The following is a 20,167-nucleotide window of genomic DNA, read 5'->3' as shown; positions in this document are numbered from 1 at the left end:
GGCCCTACTTATTTATTTATTTATTTATTTATTTACAGCATTTATATTCCGCCCTTCTCACCCCGAAGGGGACTCAGGGCGGATCACATTACACACATCAGGCAAACATTCAATGCCTTTTTAACATAGGACAAAGACAAACAACAAACATAGCTCCGCGCGGGCCTCGAACTTATGACCTCCTTGTCAGTGATTCATTGCTTTCCCGTCTGCGCCACAGCCTCGGGCTGTGCAGAATATGGAAAATTCCCTCTATGGACTACAGAATCCTGATAATATAAAGAGGATCTGTCAACCCAGGAATGGTTTCTGAAAGCCAGCGGAGTCTTCCCAGCCCAGGATTTGTCCCCTCAAAGCCTACTTACCTGTGTGTATCCTCCTGTGTGCTTTCAGATGTGAGCTCTTTGTGTAAACTTTGTTGCAGCCCTCGAAGTCACACTGGTGGATCCGCCGCTTCTTGAGGTCCGGAGACTCGGCCCACTGCATCTGGCCGGCTGAAGGCCTGGAGGATAAAACGGGAGTTATGACCACACACCAAACACCCTTGGCCACTCTTTTCTTTGAATCGTCCCCATATCCATCATAAACAATGCCGTTATGCAATTAACAAGGACAGAGAATAGCTCTGTTTGTGTATTGTCCATCCTTGTTAATTGTATAACATCAATGAATGCTTGCTGTATGTGTGTTCTGTAATCCACCCTGAGTCCCCTTGGGGAGACAGAGCAGAATATAAGTAAAATATATAATAATAATAATAATAATAATAATAATAATAATAATAATAATAGAACATCAGGTCTTTGCAAATCTTGCAGAGAAAAGCCAAAAACCAGACTATCACAGGCTCTAATGGTATTCAAGGTGCGAATCGAACATACGGTAGAGTCTCACTTATCCAACATTCACTTATCCAACATTCTGGATTATCCAACGCATTTTTGTAGTCAATGTTTTCAATACATCATGATATTTTGGTGCTAAATTCGTTAATACACTAATTACTACGTAGAATTACTTCATATTGAATGACTTTTTCTGTCAAATTTGTTGTATAACATGATGTTTTGATGCTTAATTTGTAAAATCATAACCTAATTTGATGTTTAATAGGCTTTTCCTTAATCCCTCCTTATTATCAAACATATTCGCTTATCCAATGTTCTGCCGGCCCATTTATGTTGGATAAGTGAGACTCTACTGTATTTAAAGGGCTTTAACTATTTATTTCAGGTGGTGTTTGGGGAACTATTCACTGGGTTCAAACATATGAATTTAACGGCTATAACTATTTATTTTTAATAGTCCTATTCTATTCAAATGTTTATGTGTTTTACATTGTTCATTGTATTGTTTTTAGCATTGTTAACTGCTTTGAGAGAGAACTGGCATAAAAATAATAACAACACTATGAAAAAAATAGAAAAAGTTTCTGTTCCTGGTTTTAAAGTGTTTGCAGTTTAATCAACTTTTTCCATGTTTTGATGATAGAACCAATTAGGAAATGACATTTATAACACAGGAACAAAAATCGTGTTACATAGTGGATGAAGAAGAGGAAGAAGAATTGTTGTAGTCGTCATCATCTCATTTATTGACACAGAGGAAGAGTGCGGTCCAGGGCTGCAGAATCCAAATCAATGGGTTGAAATGGCAAGAAAGGAGATTCCCACTAAACTTTATGTCAGTTAAGTGCATTTGGGTTGTGGACTTCATCCCCTAAAAAGGTGGTGGATCCGCCTCCATAATTTTAAAAACATTATTAAAGGTCACATCTTGAGATGCTTTAGTGCTGGCAGAGCTGGCCCTAGGTATTTTTCAAGTGTAGGCGAACAGAATTTTGGTGCCCCCCCCCCCCCCCCGAAAAACCAATCACTGAAAAATAAAATCATTGGATAAGCGAAAATGTTGGATAATAAGGAGGGATTAAGGAAAAGCCTATTAAACATCAAATTACATTAAGATTTTACAAATTAAGCACCAAAACATCATGTTTTACAAGAAATCAACAGAAAAAGCAGTCTCGACTGTGCCCCTGTATGTTTTGCGCCCGAAGCAACCACTTAATTCGCCTCATTGTTGGACCGGCCCTGAGTGCTGGTTTCCTGCACTGGCAGGTCAGGCTAGATGGCCTTTGGAACCCGTTTCCAAGAGTTTCCGTTCTGCGTCTGGGATTGTGAAACTGCAAATGAAATCTAGAGGCCTCTCTGGGTTTGGGGCCAAAACTCACTCTCCCTGGAGGTCGGAGAAGGAAGGAGGTCCGCTCTCCGAAGCGCTGGTTTCACTGTCACTATTCGCATCCACCGAACACATGGAGCTTGGCTCAACTTTCACTGCGGAGGAAACAGAAAATTAGCAAATGAGAGGAAGGAATGGTCAGGATTGTTCTTGGAAAGCAGAAGAATATATCTGCACATGGAAGTCAGCAGCAGCCATACAAGGCCCTGCTGCGGGTGGCAGACGCAGGCTTCTTCTCGGGTTTCTCTCTCTCTCTCCCATCCAAACCCCTCCCAGGTTCTCCTCTTCTTCCTCTCAGTCCCTTTAAGATGTCGCTGATGCGCCTCCTTCCAGGCAAGGAGAATAATGGAAGGGGAGAATGGAAGGCTCCGCTTCCGATTGCAACACCTTTCCAAGTCTCCTTCCACAATTTTAGGACACAGACCCCTCCCCCCTCATGACCAACATAACATACTGGAGAGTTTGGGGAAGGGTTAACTCTATAATTTGGGATTTATAGTTCACTCACATCTAGAGAGCAGGCATACCTGACATGGCCAACTTTGAATATTATTTATTTATTTTATTACATCACTTTTACCCCGCCCTTCTTTTTCTATAATAAGCTTTTCAATACCTGTGAAGTCTTAAAAGATATATTAACCAATACTATTTTGTAAAGGTTGAATGTGTTTATATTATGTTGGTTGCCAAATCCAATTGGAGTCTTCAGAAACTGTTTAAATAGTGGAGACTACTTGATATGTTTTGACTTTAGTCCACATTTAAGCCTTGATAATTACAGTTTCCTTTAAACATTACAGTCTGGAAGATACTACTGTGGATTACAACAGTTGACTGTACTTATTATTTTCATTATTGTTGTTAACTCTCAGGTAATAATGTATGTACATGATGCTCTAAATTACATAGTGCATTTTATATTTTGAGCCTTTATAGTATTTGCTTATCTTTTTTACATAGAAAAAAGAAAGCTCTATACTCAGAGAGGACTGACTATTTCTGTGGCCTTTACATGTCACATCTCTTTTTATGTTTTGAACCCTTATAGTGTTTGCTTATCTTTTTGACATTGTCTAATATAGACATTTGTGTGTATTTATCATTTTAATTTGAGGGTATTCCACAGCCAGGAAGCCACCACCGAGAAGGCCCTGTCCCTCATTCCCACCAGCCATGCCGAATATTGGTAGGATTTTGAGTGAAGTGGCCTTGGATCTTGTGAGTTCACCCACATCCAAGGAGTACTGTGAATCCAAATGACAATAGATCTTGACTAAACTTGGCATGCATACACAACATGCCAAGCTTTGAATACCCAGGATGATGGGAATTGTAGTTCACCCGCATCGTTACACATCTCATGGAACCATTCATAAAACTCAAAAGCAAGCCATGAGTACTTCTCATATTTATCCTTATAAAACTCCTAAATCCTAAGGAGTCCTCCTATAAAGCCGAGTGTGGCAGACTCACCGGTGCCGGCGTTCCTCCCGTCTCCGCCGATGAGGGGCACAGTGAGGGCGGCAGTGGCCGCGACCCCGTCGGAGGGCATGGCAGCATAGACCAAGGGCAGGGACTGGACTACCAGGGGGATGGTCTGGAGGCCGCCCATCTTGCCGGGCAGGTTGACTGAGGGGATGGTGTGGATGAGGTGGAGGATCTGCTGCCCGCCGCTGCCCTGCGTGGAGGCCAGGAGGGAGCCCGGCGAGAGGACGGCCGGGATGGCGGCCGAGGAGGGGCCCAGCCCCACGGTGGACACGGAGACGACTGGTGCTGGGGGCGCGGTCAGCACGGGCGAGGTGCGGACGGAGGAAGAGGAGGAAGAGGAGGAGGAAGAGCAGGGAGGGCGCAGCGGGGGCTTGCTCTTGTGCAGGGACAAGTCCACCGGCTCAGCCTGGGGCTGGTTGCAGTCACTGGCCAGCAGCTCCTCGGGGGGCTCCGTCTTGATGTCGCTCAGCAGCACCGGAGGCTCCATGGCGCTGCCCTGCAAGAGGGACGAGGAGCTCATCCTAGACAGAGCCTGGGTGAAGGCTGCGGCCTGCAAAGGACAGACAGAAGGCAAGGAGAGAGGGAAGGTGGTTTAATAACAATAATACATGTGATTTATTACCCACCACTCCTGATGGCTCAAGGCGGAGTACACAAAGTCATAAACAAATGAACATAAAAATACAATAAATTACATACAAACACTTAAATAATACATTTTACATAGGTAAAGGTAAAGGTTTCCCCTGATGTTAAGTCCAGTCATGTCTGACTCTGGAGGTTGGTGCTCATCTCCATTTCTAAGCCGAAGAGCCGGCGTTGTGCATAGACACCTCCAAAGTCATGTGGCCGACATGACTGCATGGAGCGCCGTTAGCTTCCCACCGGAGCGGTACCTATTGATCTACTCACATTGGCATGTTTTCGAACTGCTAGGTTGGCAGAAGCTGGAGCTAACAGCGGGCACTCACTCCACTCTCGGGATTCAGCAGCTCAGGGCTTTAACAAACTGTGCCACTAGGAGGCCCAATAACAATAATACATGTGATTTATTACCCACCACTCCTGATGGCTCAAGGCAGAGTACTCAAAGTCAAAAACAAATGAACATAAAAATACAATAAATTACATACAAACACTTAAATAATACATTTTACATACATTTTATTTATTACCCATCTCTCCTGACGGCTCTACCTATCTAACCTATCTACGGCTGGGTGGCCATCTGTCAGGGTGGCTTGGATTGTGTACTCCTGTCTGGCGGAAGGGGACTGGACTGGGTGGCCCTATGAGTTCCTTCCAATGATTTCTATTTTTTATATCGTGTCAGAAGTGACTTGAGAACATACTGCAAGTCGCTTCCGGTGTGAGAGAATTGGCCATCTACAAAGACGTTGCCCAGGGGATGCCTGGATGTGTTACCATCCGGTGGGAGGCTTCTCTCACGTCCCTGCAAGCTAGAGCAGACAGATGGGAGCTCACCTCATCTCACAGATTCGAACCAGCAGCCTTCAGGTCAGCAACCCAACCTTCAGGTCAGCAGTCCAGCCAGCACAAGAGTTTAACCCATTGCGCCACTGCGGCTCCTTAATGATTTCTCTGAGAACATGAGATCTGTATCAACAAACTCAAGAGGCTGCATTATTTAAAATGACCACGAGGTGGCACTATTGACTCCAATGAGAATTGGAATTCATCCTTTTGGGAGACAAATCCCAGAATCAGCCAACAGCCATGGATTCTGGAGCTTGTTGTCCAAGAAAGAAGAAATTCTATGCTCCCAGAAGGTAAGATGAAGCAAGGCTGGCAGGTGGGTTTTATTAAAAACTTGAGGGTTCAATTGAGTCCCCCCATACAAAAATACATTGGTTCACATGTGGCCATTAATACTGCTGCTGTTCCTACTCCTAATAACAAGAACAACAACAATCTATGATCCGCTCTTATCATAACTACAATATAGTAAAATGCATGGATAAAACAAAGGACCAGAAAACTATATATCTTAACAAGAAGGGGCATCATTTTGGGAGAAATTGTGGGACAGGGTCTTTGTTTTAGAGTTTATATTTGTTTGTTTTTACTTTTAATTGATGTTGACAAAATAATAAAAAATTAATAAGTTGGAAATAACCTCCCAAGCCTCTCACTATTTGTTTATTAATGTATATATTTGCTAACCTGTATTCTATGTGTATGCTGATTTGCCAGTTTGACTGTACCTCTTCCGTGCGCGAGGAGTTATAGACATGTGATTGTACTGAGCATGTTCAGACTCAGAACTCCATTCTGTATTCAGAGTTTGCTTCACACCTCGGTGGAGGTGGATGCATATATGTGTCCAGACATCAGTGGATATGGATGCATGTTGCTGTTAGGACTTCAATGGAGAAGTATGCTTACAGACTATTAAGAATGATACTCTGTGTACTCAACACAGAGAAGCTACATCCCATCCATAACTGAACTTTAAGAAGAAATGTGCCTGTATGGTGAATTAATGCAAGATGTTTGTGAGTAAACAAGATACGTTATTTTTCAAAGAAGACTTTGGATTTTTAAAATCTCTGAGTGCATATTTTAAACTAAAAGGTTTTAAGGGAGTGTATATCTTTTGAAGGAGCCCCGGTGGCGAAGTGTATTAAAACACTGAGCTGCTGAACTTGCAGACCAAAAGGTTGCAGGTTCAAATCCCGGGAGCGGAGTGAGCGTCCGCTGTTAGCTCCAGCTTCTGCCAACCTAGCAGTTCAAAAACATGCAAATGTGAGTAGAGCAATAGGTACTGCTCCAGCAGGAAGATAACGGCGCTCCATGCAGTCATGCCAATGGCCACATGACCTTGGAGGTGTCTATGGACAACACAGGCTCTTTGGCTTAGAAATGGAGATGAGCACCAACCCCCAGAGTCGGTCACGACTGGACTTAACGTCAGGGGAAAACCTTTACCTTTACTATGTCTTTTGGGCAACTGCGATTACAACTGCAACTTCAACTGCAAAGAAACAACCATCCTGCGCCGGGCTGTGGCGCAGGCTGGTTAGCAGCCAGCTGCAACAAATCACTCTGACCAAGAGGGTATGAGTTCAAGGCCGGCCCGTGCCTGCATCTGTCTCTGTCTCTGTTCTATGTTATGGCATTGAATGTTTGCCTTATATGTGCAATGTGATCCGCCCTGAGTCTCCTTCGGGGTGAGAAGGGCGGAATATAAAGACTGTAAATAAAATCCTCTGCTAACCAAATATATATTTTGTAGTGGCATGTCTTTGTCCTTGCCAGTCCAAAGACATGGTTCTTCAGTTTAAAAGCTGAGTTACCCGTGTGCCATTACATGAATGAATGTGAATATCACTTGTTCAAAGGGTTGACTTCTAACAAGGTCATGCTTTTCCTTTTCTTTTCTTTTTTTCGCATCAGGAGCAACTGGAGTTGCTTCTGGAGTGAGAGAATTGGCCATCTGCAAGGACGTTGCCTTGTGGGAGGCTTCTCTCATGTCCCCGCATGGAGCTGGAGCTGATAGAGGGAGCTCATCTGCGCTCTCCCCGGGTGGGATTCGAACCTGGCAGCCTTCAGGTCAGAAACCCAACCTTCAAGTCACAAGGTATTTATCCCCTAGACCACCGCAGGCTCTATTGTAGTTGCATGTCTTTGTCCTTGGCAGTCCAAATATATGGTTCTTCAGTTTAACAGCTGAGTTACCCGTGTGCCATTACATGAATGAATGTGAATATCACTTGTTCAAAAGGTTGACTTCTAACAAGGTCATGCTTTTCCTGACTAGTGGTTTTCAAAAGGTGGCCTCATGTTCATGGGGATTCATATTTGCCAAATAGATGTGACGTCATTTCCCCTTTTCAATAAGGTTATGATTGCCATTTATTTCCAAAAGCTTTTTGCCCCAGAGAGTGGCTGCAGTAATTCCCAATATAATAACAATGAGAAAATCCCATTCATCCTGCCCCTCCAGCCCCATAGATGCTCCCCCCACCCATCCTTGCAAGCAAACCTGGCCTTTGGCCAGAGAAGCAAAGAAGCTGCATCCAGAGCAAAGCAAGATGCAGGGCCTGCTGTCTTTGCTTTCATCCCTTTTTTAAAAGGGGGAAGAGGAACACAAAGGGGGCTTCGCAGCTGAACAAAGAGGAGACCCCCTCTTGTGGGTTGCTATGGGAACAGGGAGGAGTGGGCGGTGGTCCCACCCAAAATTGTGGAGGGAACCGCCCTGAGTTCCCTCCCCTATGAAGCTATTTTGGGCAGACAGCCTTTCCTGGCTCTGCTTCAAAGCTGATACTTCCCGGCATCCTTTGCCAGCAGCAGGGAGGCATTTCCTGGACCCACCCTCTTGCTATTTGGGTGCGCCCTCCCAAAAGCCCAGCTCCCTTTCAGACCCACATAAAGTCTCTCAAGGGGGCCTTGGCTGTGAGTTCCTGCAGGGTCGAGGGGTGGACTAGATGGCCCCTGGAGATCTCTTCCATTCTTGGGAGTCAAGGAGTGGCTTCTTAAAGTGAGAGGGGCAAAGGCTCAGGGATTTCTCCTCCTGTCCTCTCCTTGACCATTAAAGCGGAAAGATGTGCTCTTCCTTTCTGCTGCCCTGGAGACTAGGGTCCAATGGAGCCATAGGTTTAAACAGCAGGGAAGGAAGGAGATTCCATGTACAAAGAAAATATGTCCAAACAGCATATACAGTAGAGTCTCACTTATCCAAGCCTCGCTTATCCAAGCCTCTGGATAATCCAAGCCATTTTTGTAGTCAATGTTTTCAATATATCGTGATATTTTGGTACTAAATTCGTAAATACAGTAATTATAACATAACATTACTGTGTATTAAACTACTTTTTCTGTCAATTTTGTTGTAAAATCATAACCTAATTTGATGTTTAATAGGCTTTTCCTTAATCCTTATTATCCAAGATATTCGCTTATCCAAGCTTCTGCCAGCCCATTTAGCTTGGCTAAGTGAGACTCTACTGTAGTATTATTAAAGTTCCCCGTACAAAGCTCAATTTGGTAGTACCAGACAAAATGAAAAGGAGCAACCGCTCTAACACAAAAGTTATCCAAGTCTGATAATAATACTATATGCTATTTGGACATATTTTCTTTATACACTGCCCATCTTGTGTCTGTGTAGATGTAATTATTTATTTATTTCACACATTTAGATCCCGCCCATCTCACCCGACAGGACTCAGGGCGGCTTACAATAATGGCAACAATTTCATGCCCATACAAATCAATATAAAACAGTGCATAAAACAGTTAAATCTATTAAAATACATTATACATTACAAAATATAAATTTCTAACATAAAATCAGATCTGTTCATCCTCATGCTTTGTCCGTAATTCAGTCCGTGTCATCTTCGCCATTTATTGATTAAAAGCCTGGGCACACAGCCATGTTTTTAGGGCTTTTCTAAAGCCCAACAAGGTTGGAATTTGTCACATCTCTCTTGGGAGGGTGTTTCACAGCCAGGGAGCCACCACCGAGAAGGCCCTGCCCCTCTTTCCCACCAGCCGCGCCTCCGTGGCTTTACAAGATACTTTACAAGTATTTTGGGATTTTGTATAGAAGGAAGGAGATTCCCCCAAACATTAATTAGGAAGACCCCCTGAGCTAAAAAAGAGCTGGAACTCATTGCCTTAAGAGTACGGTGGAATCTCCTTCTTTGGAGGCTTTTAAACAGAGGCTGGATGGCCATCTGTCAGGAGTACTTTGACTGTGCTTTTTCCTGCATGGCAGCGGGTTGGACTAGATGGTCCATGTGGTCTCTTCCAACTTGCTATAATTACTATTGAGACTGGATGGCCATCTGTTGGTGCCTTGATTGTGCTTTTCCTACATGGCAGGGGGTTGGACTAGATGGCCTATGCAGTCTCTTTCAAATATACAGTAGAGTCTCACTTATCCAACACTCGCTTATCCAATGTTCTGGATTATCCAACTCATTTTTGTAGTCAATGTTTTCAATATAATGTGATATTTTGGTGCTAATTTTGTAAATACAGTAATTACAACATAACATTACTGTGTATTGAACTACTTTTTCTGTCAAATTTGTTGTATAACATGATATTTTGGTGCTTAATTTGTAAAATCATAACCTATTTTGATGTTTAATAGGCTTTTTCTTAATCTCTCCTTATTATCCAACATATTCGCTTATCCAATGTTCTGCTGGCCCATTTAGCTTGGATAAGTGAGACTCTACTGTATCATCATCATCATCATTATATGGTTTATATAATGTGTTTATGCTATTTGTTTGTTTATTGTTTACTTTGTTGGGGGATGATATAATGCTCTTGTGTTATATCATTGCTGTTTTTTAGCTATTTTGTTCACAGCTTTGAGTTCTCCCCTTGGGAAAAAGGGGGATAAAATATAATAATAATAATAATAATAATAATAATAATAATAATAGTAATAATAATAATAATAGACACAACGGCATAGTATGACACAGCAAACAAGATAGATATGCTGGATTTTGTATCACAAAATCGTATTATTATTATTATTATTATTATTATTATTATTATTATTATTATTAAGGCTGGGTGGTCATCTGTCAGGAGGCTTTGATTGGGCTTTTCCTGCATGAAGGCAGATGGGGCTGGACTGGATGGCCCATGCAGTATCTTCCAAGTATGTTGTTGTTGTTGTTGAAGCTGGATGGCCATCTGCCAAGGGTGCTTTGAGTGTGCTTTTCCTGCATTGAGACTGAAGGAGGTTGGACTGGACGGCCCATGCAGTCTCCTCTAAGTATATCATCATCATCATCATCATCATCATCACCATCATCATCATCATCAGGTAGTTGTGAGTTTTCTGGACTGTATGGCCATGTTCCAGAAGCATTCTCTCCTGGTGTTCGCCCACATATATGGCAGTCATCCTCAGAGGTTGTGAGGTCTGTTGGAAGCTAGGCAGGTCAGGTTTATATATCTGTGGAATGTTTAGGGTGGGAGAAAGAACTCTTGTCTGCCTGAGGCAGGTGTGAATATTGCAAATTGGCCACCTTGATTAGCATTGTGTGGCTTTTCAGCTTCAAAGCCTGACTGCTTCCTGCCTGGGGGGGGGATCCTTTGTTGGGAGATATTATTATTATTGTTATTGAGACTGCATGGCCATATGTTAGGGTGCCTTGATTGTGCTTTCCCCGCATGAAGGCAGAAAGGGGTTGGGCTGGATCGCCCATGCGGCCTCTTCCGGTTCTAGGAGTCCATGAAAAGGACTTTCCAATGCACAGGCCCTGGTCTGCCTGATGGAGCATGATGGCTTTCCTGAAAAGATACGGCTTGGCTTCACAGGCAAGTACCCCCTGCCACCCCCGGCTTTTCACTCTCTCTCAAAGGCCTGGGGAATGGGGCATGTTTGCAGAATTCAGCACTAATAAGCCAAGACATTTGAGCTTTTTGGCTCCAAGGAGCAGCTCCGTGCCTGGTCACCCCTCCAGGCCCTGGCTGGGCGTTCTCCGAACACTCCCAGGAACCTCCCCTCTCCCTCTGACTTTCTTTCCTTCCTTCCTCCTGAGACATGGGACCAAACTGGGATGTACTGAGCAGCTTTCCTGTCCCACCTGTCCCTTCTCCCGCCCTGCACTCAGCCCTTCCTTTCCTGTGTTTTTCCCCAAGATGGGTCTTAGATAATCTTCCAATTCTAGGATTCTGTATCTTGAAAGAGACCCCAAAGGTGATCCAATCCAACCCCCGTCTGCCAGGCAAGAACTTGGATATTTTGGTTGGCCTTTGGAGAGACAGCCATTGGATGACCAGCCTCATTATAATTCTATTCTGAATTTTACTAAGTCCCTCTTATCTGGGTATTTTAATCTAATGATTCTATCTTTATATTGCTGCTGCAGTCCCCACCCACCTATGAAGTTTGACTGAATTGTATTGGTGGTTGTTTGATATTATTACTGTTGTATTAACTTTTGTTTTAACTTTTGTTTTATTACCTTACTAGCTGTGCCCGGCCACGCGTTGCTGTGGCGTTGTCTGGTGGTGTTGGTGAGAAATTTGAGTTAGTGGTGGTATTGAATGTCTGTTGTATGGTTGTCTTTATGTTTAGTATGTACAGTAGAGTCAGGCCTCTCTGAGTATACAGCTATCCTTTTTCTATGTGAAAAAGATAAGCAAACACTCTAAAGGTTCCAAACATAAAAAGAGATGTGACATGTAAGGGCCACAGAAATAGTCAGGCCTCTCTTAGTATACAGCTATCTTCTTTCTATGTGAAAAAGATAAGCAAACACTCTAAAGGTTCCAAACATAAAAAGAGATGTGACATGTAAGGGCCACAGAAATAGTCAGGCCTCTCTTAGTATACAGCTATCTTCTTTCTATGTGAAAAAGATAAGCAAACACTCTAAAGGTTCCAAACATAAAAAGAGATGTGACATGTAAGGGCCACAGAAATAGTCAGGCCTCTCTTAGTATACAGCTATCTTCTTTCTATGTGAAAAAGATAAGCAAACACTCTAAAGGTTCCAAACATAAAAAGAGATGTGACATGTAAGGGCCACAGAAATAGTCAGGCCTCTCTTAGTATACAGCTATCTTCTTTCTATGTGAAAAAGATAAGCAAACACTCTAAAGGTTCCAAACATAAAAAGAGATGTGACATGTCAGGGCCACAGAAATAGTCAGCCTCTGCAAACCTTAGGATTGTATGTTGTTGTTATTATTATTATTATTATTATTGAGAGGCTGGGTGGCCATCTGTTGGGAGTGCTTGGATTGTGTCCTGCATGGCAGATCGTGGGAGGTGTTCGCTGGCCCTGATTGTTTAGTGTCTGGCATTCCTGTGTTTTAAGAGTGTTGTTTTTTATTTGGTGTTGTGATTTTAAGCTTGTTAAAATATTAGGAGAGAGATTGTGTTGATTGTCATGGTTCATAGCATATATTTAAAATATAGAGTATTAAAATGGGTTGGATATTGTAGAAGGTTGGAGTGGAGATAAATAGTTCGGATGATGGGCGGACGCTAGGACCCAGGGGACAGCTTTTTCCCATTGCCTGCCTTCCCTGTTGCCGGCAGGTCGTTATACTTTCTGTTTCCCTCCCGGGCATGGCTCCCGATGGTGCGTTGTGGGTTCTCTCCATGTGGAGGTGCGTGAAGTGATTTTGTGTTGTTTCAACCTTAAGGCGTGGATGATGGGTTGTATTGTCCAATGTCGAGGTTGGGGGGCCCGTAGTTTAGTTGCTTTGCTCGGTGCCGCGATTCCATCACTCTTTTATATATATAGATTGTGTTTAAACCTGTGTATAAAGGTAAAGGATTCCCCTGACGTTAAGTCCAATCATGTCTGACTCTGGGGGTTGGTGCTCATCTCCATTTCTAAGCCGAAGAGCCGGCTTTGTCCGTAAACACCTCCAAGGTCATGTGGCCATAGGCATGACTGCATGGAATGCTATTACTTTCCCACCGGAGCAGTACCTATTGATCTACTCACATTGGCATGTTTTCGAACTGCTAGGTTGGCAGAAGCTGGACCTAACAGTGGCCGCTCACGCCGCTCCCGGGGTTTGAACCTGGGACCTTTCGGTCTCCAGCTCAGTGCTTTAACGCACTTCGCCACCGGGGCTCCTAAACCTGTGTATATTGTGCTAATTTATTTGTGCTGTTACTTTTGTAACAATGTGAGCTGCCCCAGTCCCCATGGGGAGATGGTGCCGGGGTATAAATAAAATTTTATTATTATTATTATTAAGAAGGCACAATCCAAGCACCCCCAACAGATGGCCATCCAGCATCTGCTGGGAAAAAACTCAAGAGGAGGAGGAGCAGGTGGTGGTATATTAAGGATTGTAACTGCATCATGGGAACAAGATTTATCCTATCTTTGCCGCCAACCCCCCCCCCCCCACCACCACCACCACTCCCACCCCCACCCCACAATCCAGGATAGGATCCAACACGAAGCTCAAGCAAAATGGCCCCAAAAAGCAGGGCCTGGACATCAGCCCAAGCTGAAGATCCGGCCAAACCGGTCTGACCAGAGGGCTGTGAAATTACTCCTTTTTGAACCCAGAATCCTTCCCCATCTCTATTTAAGTCCCAAAAGTCATGTAAAATCCAAGAATCAATCAGCACAGGAAGAGGAAGCCAAAGCCCAGAACTATGTCCATCTATAAAAAGGCCATGCAAAAGGATCCCAAACAAAGCAAAGTGCAGGTCTAGCAGGGAAAGGGTCAAGAGACGGGTAGAAAGGAGATCTAAATGTCTGGAGAGATTCTTGGGTTGTTCAAAACGATCTAAAAAATACACTATGTAACACAATGTAACACAATGGGTTATAAATGTTGCTTCCTAAATGGTTCTGTCATAAAAAACATGGGAAAAGTTTGTTTGCAGAGGGATATCCTGCAGCACAATTCAACCTAGTTTGTGGTGGCCACAAATAACGAAGTTTCTGGAGTGGAATCGCTACAGTAGAGTCTCACTTATCCAACATTCGCTTATCCAATGTTCTGGATTATCCAACACGTTTTTGTAGTCGATGTTTTCAATAAGTTGTGATATTTTGGTGCTAAATTCGTAAATACAGTAATTACTACATAGCATTATTTCATATTGAACTACTTTTTCTGTCAAATTTGTTATATAACATGATGTTTTGGTGCTTAATTTGTAAAATCATAACCTAATTTGATGTTTAATTGGCTTTTCCTTAGGTAAAGGTAAAGGTTTCCCCTGACGTTAAGTCCAGTCATGTCTGACTCTGGGGGTTGGTGCTCATCTCTATTTCTAAGCCAAAGAGCCGGCGTTGTCCGTAGACACCTCCAAGGTCATGTGGCTGGCATGACTGCATGGAGCGCCCTTACCTTCCCGCTGGAGCGGTACCTATTGATCTACTCACATTTGCATGTTTTCGAACTGCTAGGTTGGCAGGAGCTGGGGCTAACAGCGGGTGCTCAAGCCGCTCCAGGATTTGAACCTGGGACCTTTCGGTCTGCAAGTTCAGCAGCTCAGCGCTTTAACGCACTTTGCCACCGGGGCTCCTAGGCTTTTCCTTAATCCCTCCTTATTATTCAACATATTTGCTTATCCAACGTTCTGCCGGCCTGTTTATGTTGGATAAGTGAGACTCTACTGTACTTTCAAAGTAAGGACCTCCCAATTAAACAGGAAATAGCACTTTGAAACCTGGAACAGAAAATTTTCTCAAACTTTGTGACATAGTGATATTGGTTTGTATTAGTTCAAATATCCAATCAGTTAGAGATAACTTGAAGGAACTTAACAAAACAGCAAGACTCTTTCATTTGCAGATCAGTCCTGGTTGTTTAACAGGAGCAACAACAACACAACTCCATGCCTAAAACTCATACACCTGAAATGACCAGGTTGGGAAAAGGGATTTCATCACGAACCACCCACTAATTCATCTTTATGGACTAGCTGTGCCTTGTTACCTCCCAATCACTGTGTTTTACACGAGTCGTAAACATAGGCCATTCCTTGGTCTTTGCAACTTTAGCATTGCTGTCCTTCCCAATCTCTCTCCCATCTATGGGAATATGCTCCATCCAGATGGTGAAAATTGTGATTATTATGCTTATTTTTAATACCAATGATATTTAATCCTGTGTTGTCAAAGGCTTTCATGGCCGGAATCACTGGATTGGTGTGTGTTTTCCAGGCTGTATGGCCATGCTCCAAATCCAATAAATGCTACATTCAGCAAAGGATAAGCGGGATCCTCTCACCTCTGCAAGAATCTACTGTATACCATGCAGATGTGGACAAGTCTACATAAGGTAAAGGTAAAGGTTTCCCCTGACGTTAAGTCCAGTCGTGTTCGACTCTGGGGGTTGGTGCTCATCTCCATTTCTAAGCCGAAGAGCCGGCGTTGTCCATAGACACCTTCAAGGTCATGTGGCCACTAGCATGACTGCATGGAGCGCCATTACCCTCCTGCCGGAATGGTACCTATTGATCTACTCACATTTGCATGTTTTCGAACTGCTAGGTTGGCAGGAGCTGGGGCTAACAACGGGCGCTCATTCCGTTCCCGGAATTTGAACCTGGGACCTTTTGGTCCGCAAGTTCAGCAGCTCAGCGCTTTAACACACTGTGCCACCAGAGGCACCAAACACAGCAGTATTGCCCAGACACGAATCAAGGAACATGAAAGACTAATTCAACCAGAGAGTTCAGCCATAGCAGAAAACCTGATGAACCAACCTGGACACAGAATATTATTTGAGGACACAGAAATGCTGGACCACTCTCACAACCACCATGTCAGACTACACAGAGAAGCCACTGAAATCCACAAGCATGTGGGCAATTTCAACAGAAAGGAGGAAACCATGAAAAAATCTGTCTACCAGGATTAAAATACTCTAAAATCAGGACAGTCAATAAAGAACAACATTCAGAAAACAGGGAATTTCTGACATGAAAACAATGAGGCCAGCCAACACCTCCCAAGAAAGGATTCCCCCAGGCAGGAAGCAGCCAGACTTTGAAGGCTATTCAGTGTCAATCAAGGTGGCCAATTGCAACATTCACACTTGCCTCAAACAGACAAGAGTTCTTTCTCCCACCCTGGACTTTCCACAGATATATAAACCTCACTTGCCTAGTTTCCAACAAACCTCACAACCTCTGAGGGTGCTTGCCACTGATGTGGGTGAAACGTCAGAAGAGAATGCTTCTGGAACATGGCCATACGGCCTGGAAAACTCACAGCAACCGATATTTAATCCTGTTTCAATGTTTGTATATTTGTAGATTTTAGATTGTATTGAAATGCATTTAATGTAAGCCGCTTTGACTCTACTTGTGGAGAAAAAAGCAGGGTATAAATAAACATAATTTTTTCCCATGTCAGGAGCAACTTGAGTTGCTTCTGGAGTGAGAGAATTGGCCGTCTGCAAGGACATTGCCCAGGGGATGCCCGGATGTTTTGATGTTTTGCCATCCTTGTGGGAGGCTTCTCATGTCCCCGCATGGAGCTGGAGCTGATAGAGGGAGCTCATCCGCACTCTCCTCAGGTGGGATTCAAACCTGGCAGCCTTCAGGTCAGCAACCCAACCTTTAAGTAACTTAGTCCACTATGCCATCTGGGGGCTCCAACATCGTAATTATAATAATGTTTACCTCCCTTTAGATACAAGTGGGGTCAAACTGTATCAACTCTACAGTGTAGATGCAACCATGGTTTTGTTCAATATCAGAGTTATAGAATCAGAAAAACTTAAGAACATAAGAAGTGGCTCGGGGTGGGAGGGGGGGATACACAGTGGTGAAGAAATATAGATCGACAAATGTTAACATTATAGTAGATATAAATCAGCAGTAGATATAAAAGAATGATGCAAGTATTGTATGATACATTATATATCTGCTATGTGATAAAAGTAATTATTGTATGAAAAATTTTAAATTCAATAAAAACTATTTTTTAAAAAGAAAAACTTAAGAGACTTCTAAAGGCCATCCAGTCCAGCCCTCTTCTGCCAGAAACGGCACCATCAAAACCCTCCTCACAGATGGCCATTCGGACTGTCATGGAATCGTAGAATCCTAGTTGGAAGAGACCCCAGGGGTCATCCAGCCCAACCCCATTCTGCCATGCAGGAAAGGCACAATCAAAGGACCTCTGACAGATGGCCATTCAAAAAGTGTCATCCCCATCATCCCCAGCCTCCTTTCCTCCCTCCCTTGTTGCTGCTCACCGGCCAGGCTCCTGGAAGGGCGCTCTTTCCTTCCGTGGGGAGGATCATCCCGATGGATGGGGTCCTGGGTGGGTAGGAGGTCTTCAAGAAGGAAGGAAAGAAAGGGAAGAGGAAGAGCAGACAGCAGTGCTGCCTTCCTGGCTGCTTTTGCTGCTGTTGGGCGGGAGGGGGCGTGGCCTCGCTGGGGAAACGCCCACTGTCCAGTCCTGCCCTAGGGAGGGGAGGAGGCCACGCCCGTGGCCACGCCCCCTCCTGCCGGGTGGAAAACAGATCACCCAAAGAGGATTGGGGGGGGGGGGGGGAGGGGAATTGGACCCTGCTAGGTAGATCTGAGTCCCCCCCACCCCTCTCCAACTCCTATTCACATTCAAAGTTCATGAAATGCTAGAAGTTGAGTGACTAGGAGGGAAGACACAAGCAAAGCCCTCCTGACAGATGGTCATCCAGCCACTGCCAAACAGCTTTGACCGTCAGGAAGTTCTTCCTACTGTTCTCAAAAATCAGAACAGTAAATGGGAAGCAACACTCTGAGGGCAGAGGAGCCCCAGGGACGGCTAATGACTCTGAACAAAGGATGCCCCCCAGGCAAGAGAAAACCTTTCCAATGCTAATTAGGGTGATTAACTGCAACATTAATGCTGGCTTCCAACTGACAAAGGACTCTTGTCACACCCTGTGACCAGCAGTGCTGTGGAATTCGAAGAGGCACGAATGGAGGGAGAAGGGGAGAAACATGCCAAGGGGAAGGCGCATTAAGCTAACCCTGACTGGGACCATCTTCCACCTGGAAATTGATGTCCTCACTGTGGAAGAATATGCGGGTCAAGAATAGGACTCCACAGTCATCTACGTACTCACCGCCAAGACACTACACTTGGAGGGCCATCATACTTGGACAACGAGGGATCCCCTAAGTCTTTCTAAGGTTTAGATCAGGGGTCCCGACCCCAAACTAAGGCCCTTGGTCTGGATGTGGCCCTCCAAGATCACCGACCCACACTGGTCGACCACACCCCCTGCCTTAAACCTTAGACTTAGGGTTCCCTGAGTCTGGAACAACTTCAAGGCACACAACAACAACAACCACAACAACTCTAACATGACTCTCTCTAGCCAAAAGCAGGCTACCACACGTCCCATTGAAATACTGCTAAGTTGCTGTTAGTTAAAACTATTCCTCATTTTAAACATTGTATTGTTCTTTCATATTTTTTGCAGTACAAATAAGATAGAGTCTCGCTTATCCAACGTAAACGGGCCGGCAGAATGTTGGATAAGCGAATATGTTGGATAATAAGGAGAGATTAAGAAAAAGCCTATTAAACACCAAATTAGGTTATGATTTTACAAATTAAGCACCAAAACATCATGTTATACAACAATTTTTAAAGAAAAAGTAGTTCAATACACAGTAATGCTATGCAGTAATTACTGTATTTACGAATTTAGCACCAAAATATCATGATATATTAAAAACATTGACTACAAAAATGGCTTGGATTATCCAGAACATTGGATAAGCGAGTGTTGGATAAGTGAGACTCTACTGTACATGCAGTGTGCACAAGAATCCATGCATGTTTTTTTCAAGCCACAGTCTGGCTGTCCAACATTCTCCAGGTCCGTGAACCAGCGCTGGGCTTAAAAGGTTTGAGGAGCCCTGGTTTAGGTGTTTATCCACATGTAGCCTGCTTTCTCTAGCTGTGGAAATGTTCATTGAGTCTCAGGTTAAGCAAGACTGCTGTTGGAAAGGAGGGGGGTTGGACTAAGTGGCCTCTAAGGGCCCCTCGGCTGTCATTTCCACCTTGATTTAGGGTCCGGGGTGCCCTGATTCCCCCCAGTTGCTGTTGTGTTCCTCGCTTCCTGGGCCTCTCGCTGGGTGGGGTGGCTTTGAGGGCAGGGAGAGGAATGTGCCCTGCTCCCATTCAGGGGAGGAGGCCCTTCCTTCTTTGCTTCTTTCCTGGGGCGCAAGGGGTGGGGCCGCCCTTGTTCTGATTGGCGCCTGACGGGGCGGGGACTCCTCCTCCGGCCAGAGTGGCCTGGTGACAGGTGGGAGGGGAGGGAGAGACTTTGTCCTGCTTTGGGAGCTTTGCTCTCCTCCTCCCTTGGGCTTAGCTTTGGGTGGAATGACCCATTGTCCTTGTCTAATCCTTCTCTCTTTATTTATGTCTCTTCCCCTTTGCAGTATCTCAGCCTGGATGCTTCAAGGAAGCTTTTTTGGCCCCAAAAAGTTTTTGCAGTTTAGTAAATTTTTTCCATCTTTTTATGATAGAACCAATTAGGAAATGACATTTATAACCCAGGAACCATGTAAAACTCCTATTGTAATCAAAGACGATTCACAAGCTTGTATCGCCATGACAGAAACTGAAGTATATAGGGGTTAGATATCATATAGTAAAGCAAATGATTGATGACAATATGGTGAAGTTACAATATTGTCCTACCGAGTTCAATGTGGCAGATATTCTGACAAAGCCTTTGCCAATCCACAAACATGTAGAATTAAGAAAACAATTGAATGTAATGAATGTATAATAAGTTGATTCATATGTGCTTAGGTGATGTATATATTTAAGAAGACAAAATTACATTTAAAGAGGGGGAATTGTTAATGTGGGATTTGTGTATTGATAGTATTTAAATGCAATTTGTGTCTTGGTTTGTATTGCATACTGATTGCATCATCCAGGGTGTGCTATAGTCTGTAAAGAGTTAATTGCTAAGAAGCTGTGATGACCTT

The 20,167-nt window shown here is 44.0% G+C and overlaps 1 protein-coding gene across 3 annotated transcripts in view; it reads right to left on the bottom strand.

The window, feature by feature from the left end:
- klf8 (KLF transcription factor 8) overlaps nt 1-20,167 on the bottom strand; it is a 52,027-nt gene that overhangs the window by 9,430 nt on the left and 22,430 nt on the right. For 2 of the 3 annotated variants that reach the window (XM_008121645.3, XM_062963672.1), the window contains 3 exons: nt 3,715-4,279; nt 2,231-2,333; nt 366-502 (listed from right to left, as the gene is read on the bottom strand). In XM_008121645.3, the coding sequence (XP_008119852.1) occupies nt 366-502; nt 2,231-2,333; nt 3,715-4,249 (775 nt within the window). In that variant the 5' untranslated portion in view covers nt 4,250-4,279. Of the gene's footprint in view, nt 1-365; nt 503-2,230; nt 2,334-3,714; nt 4,280-17,424; nt 17,597-20,167 lie in introns of those variants that run through there. The other variant, XM_003228110.4, reaches the window with a different exon arrangement.

This window comes from Anolis carolinensis, unplaced genomic scaffold (genome assembly GCF_035594765.1).
Source record: "Anolis carolinensis isolate JA03-04 unplaced genomic scaffold, rAnoCar3.1.pri scaffold_12, whole genome shotgun sequence".
Taxonomy (NCBI): Eukaryota; Metazoa; Chordata; class Lepidosauria; order Squamata; family Dactyloidae; genus Anolis; species Anolis carolinensis.
The sequence above is the reverse complement of the archived record's forward strand: the minus strand, read 5'-3'. Positions and strand labels throughout refer to the sequence as shown.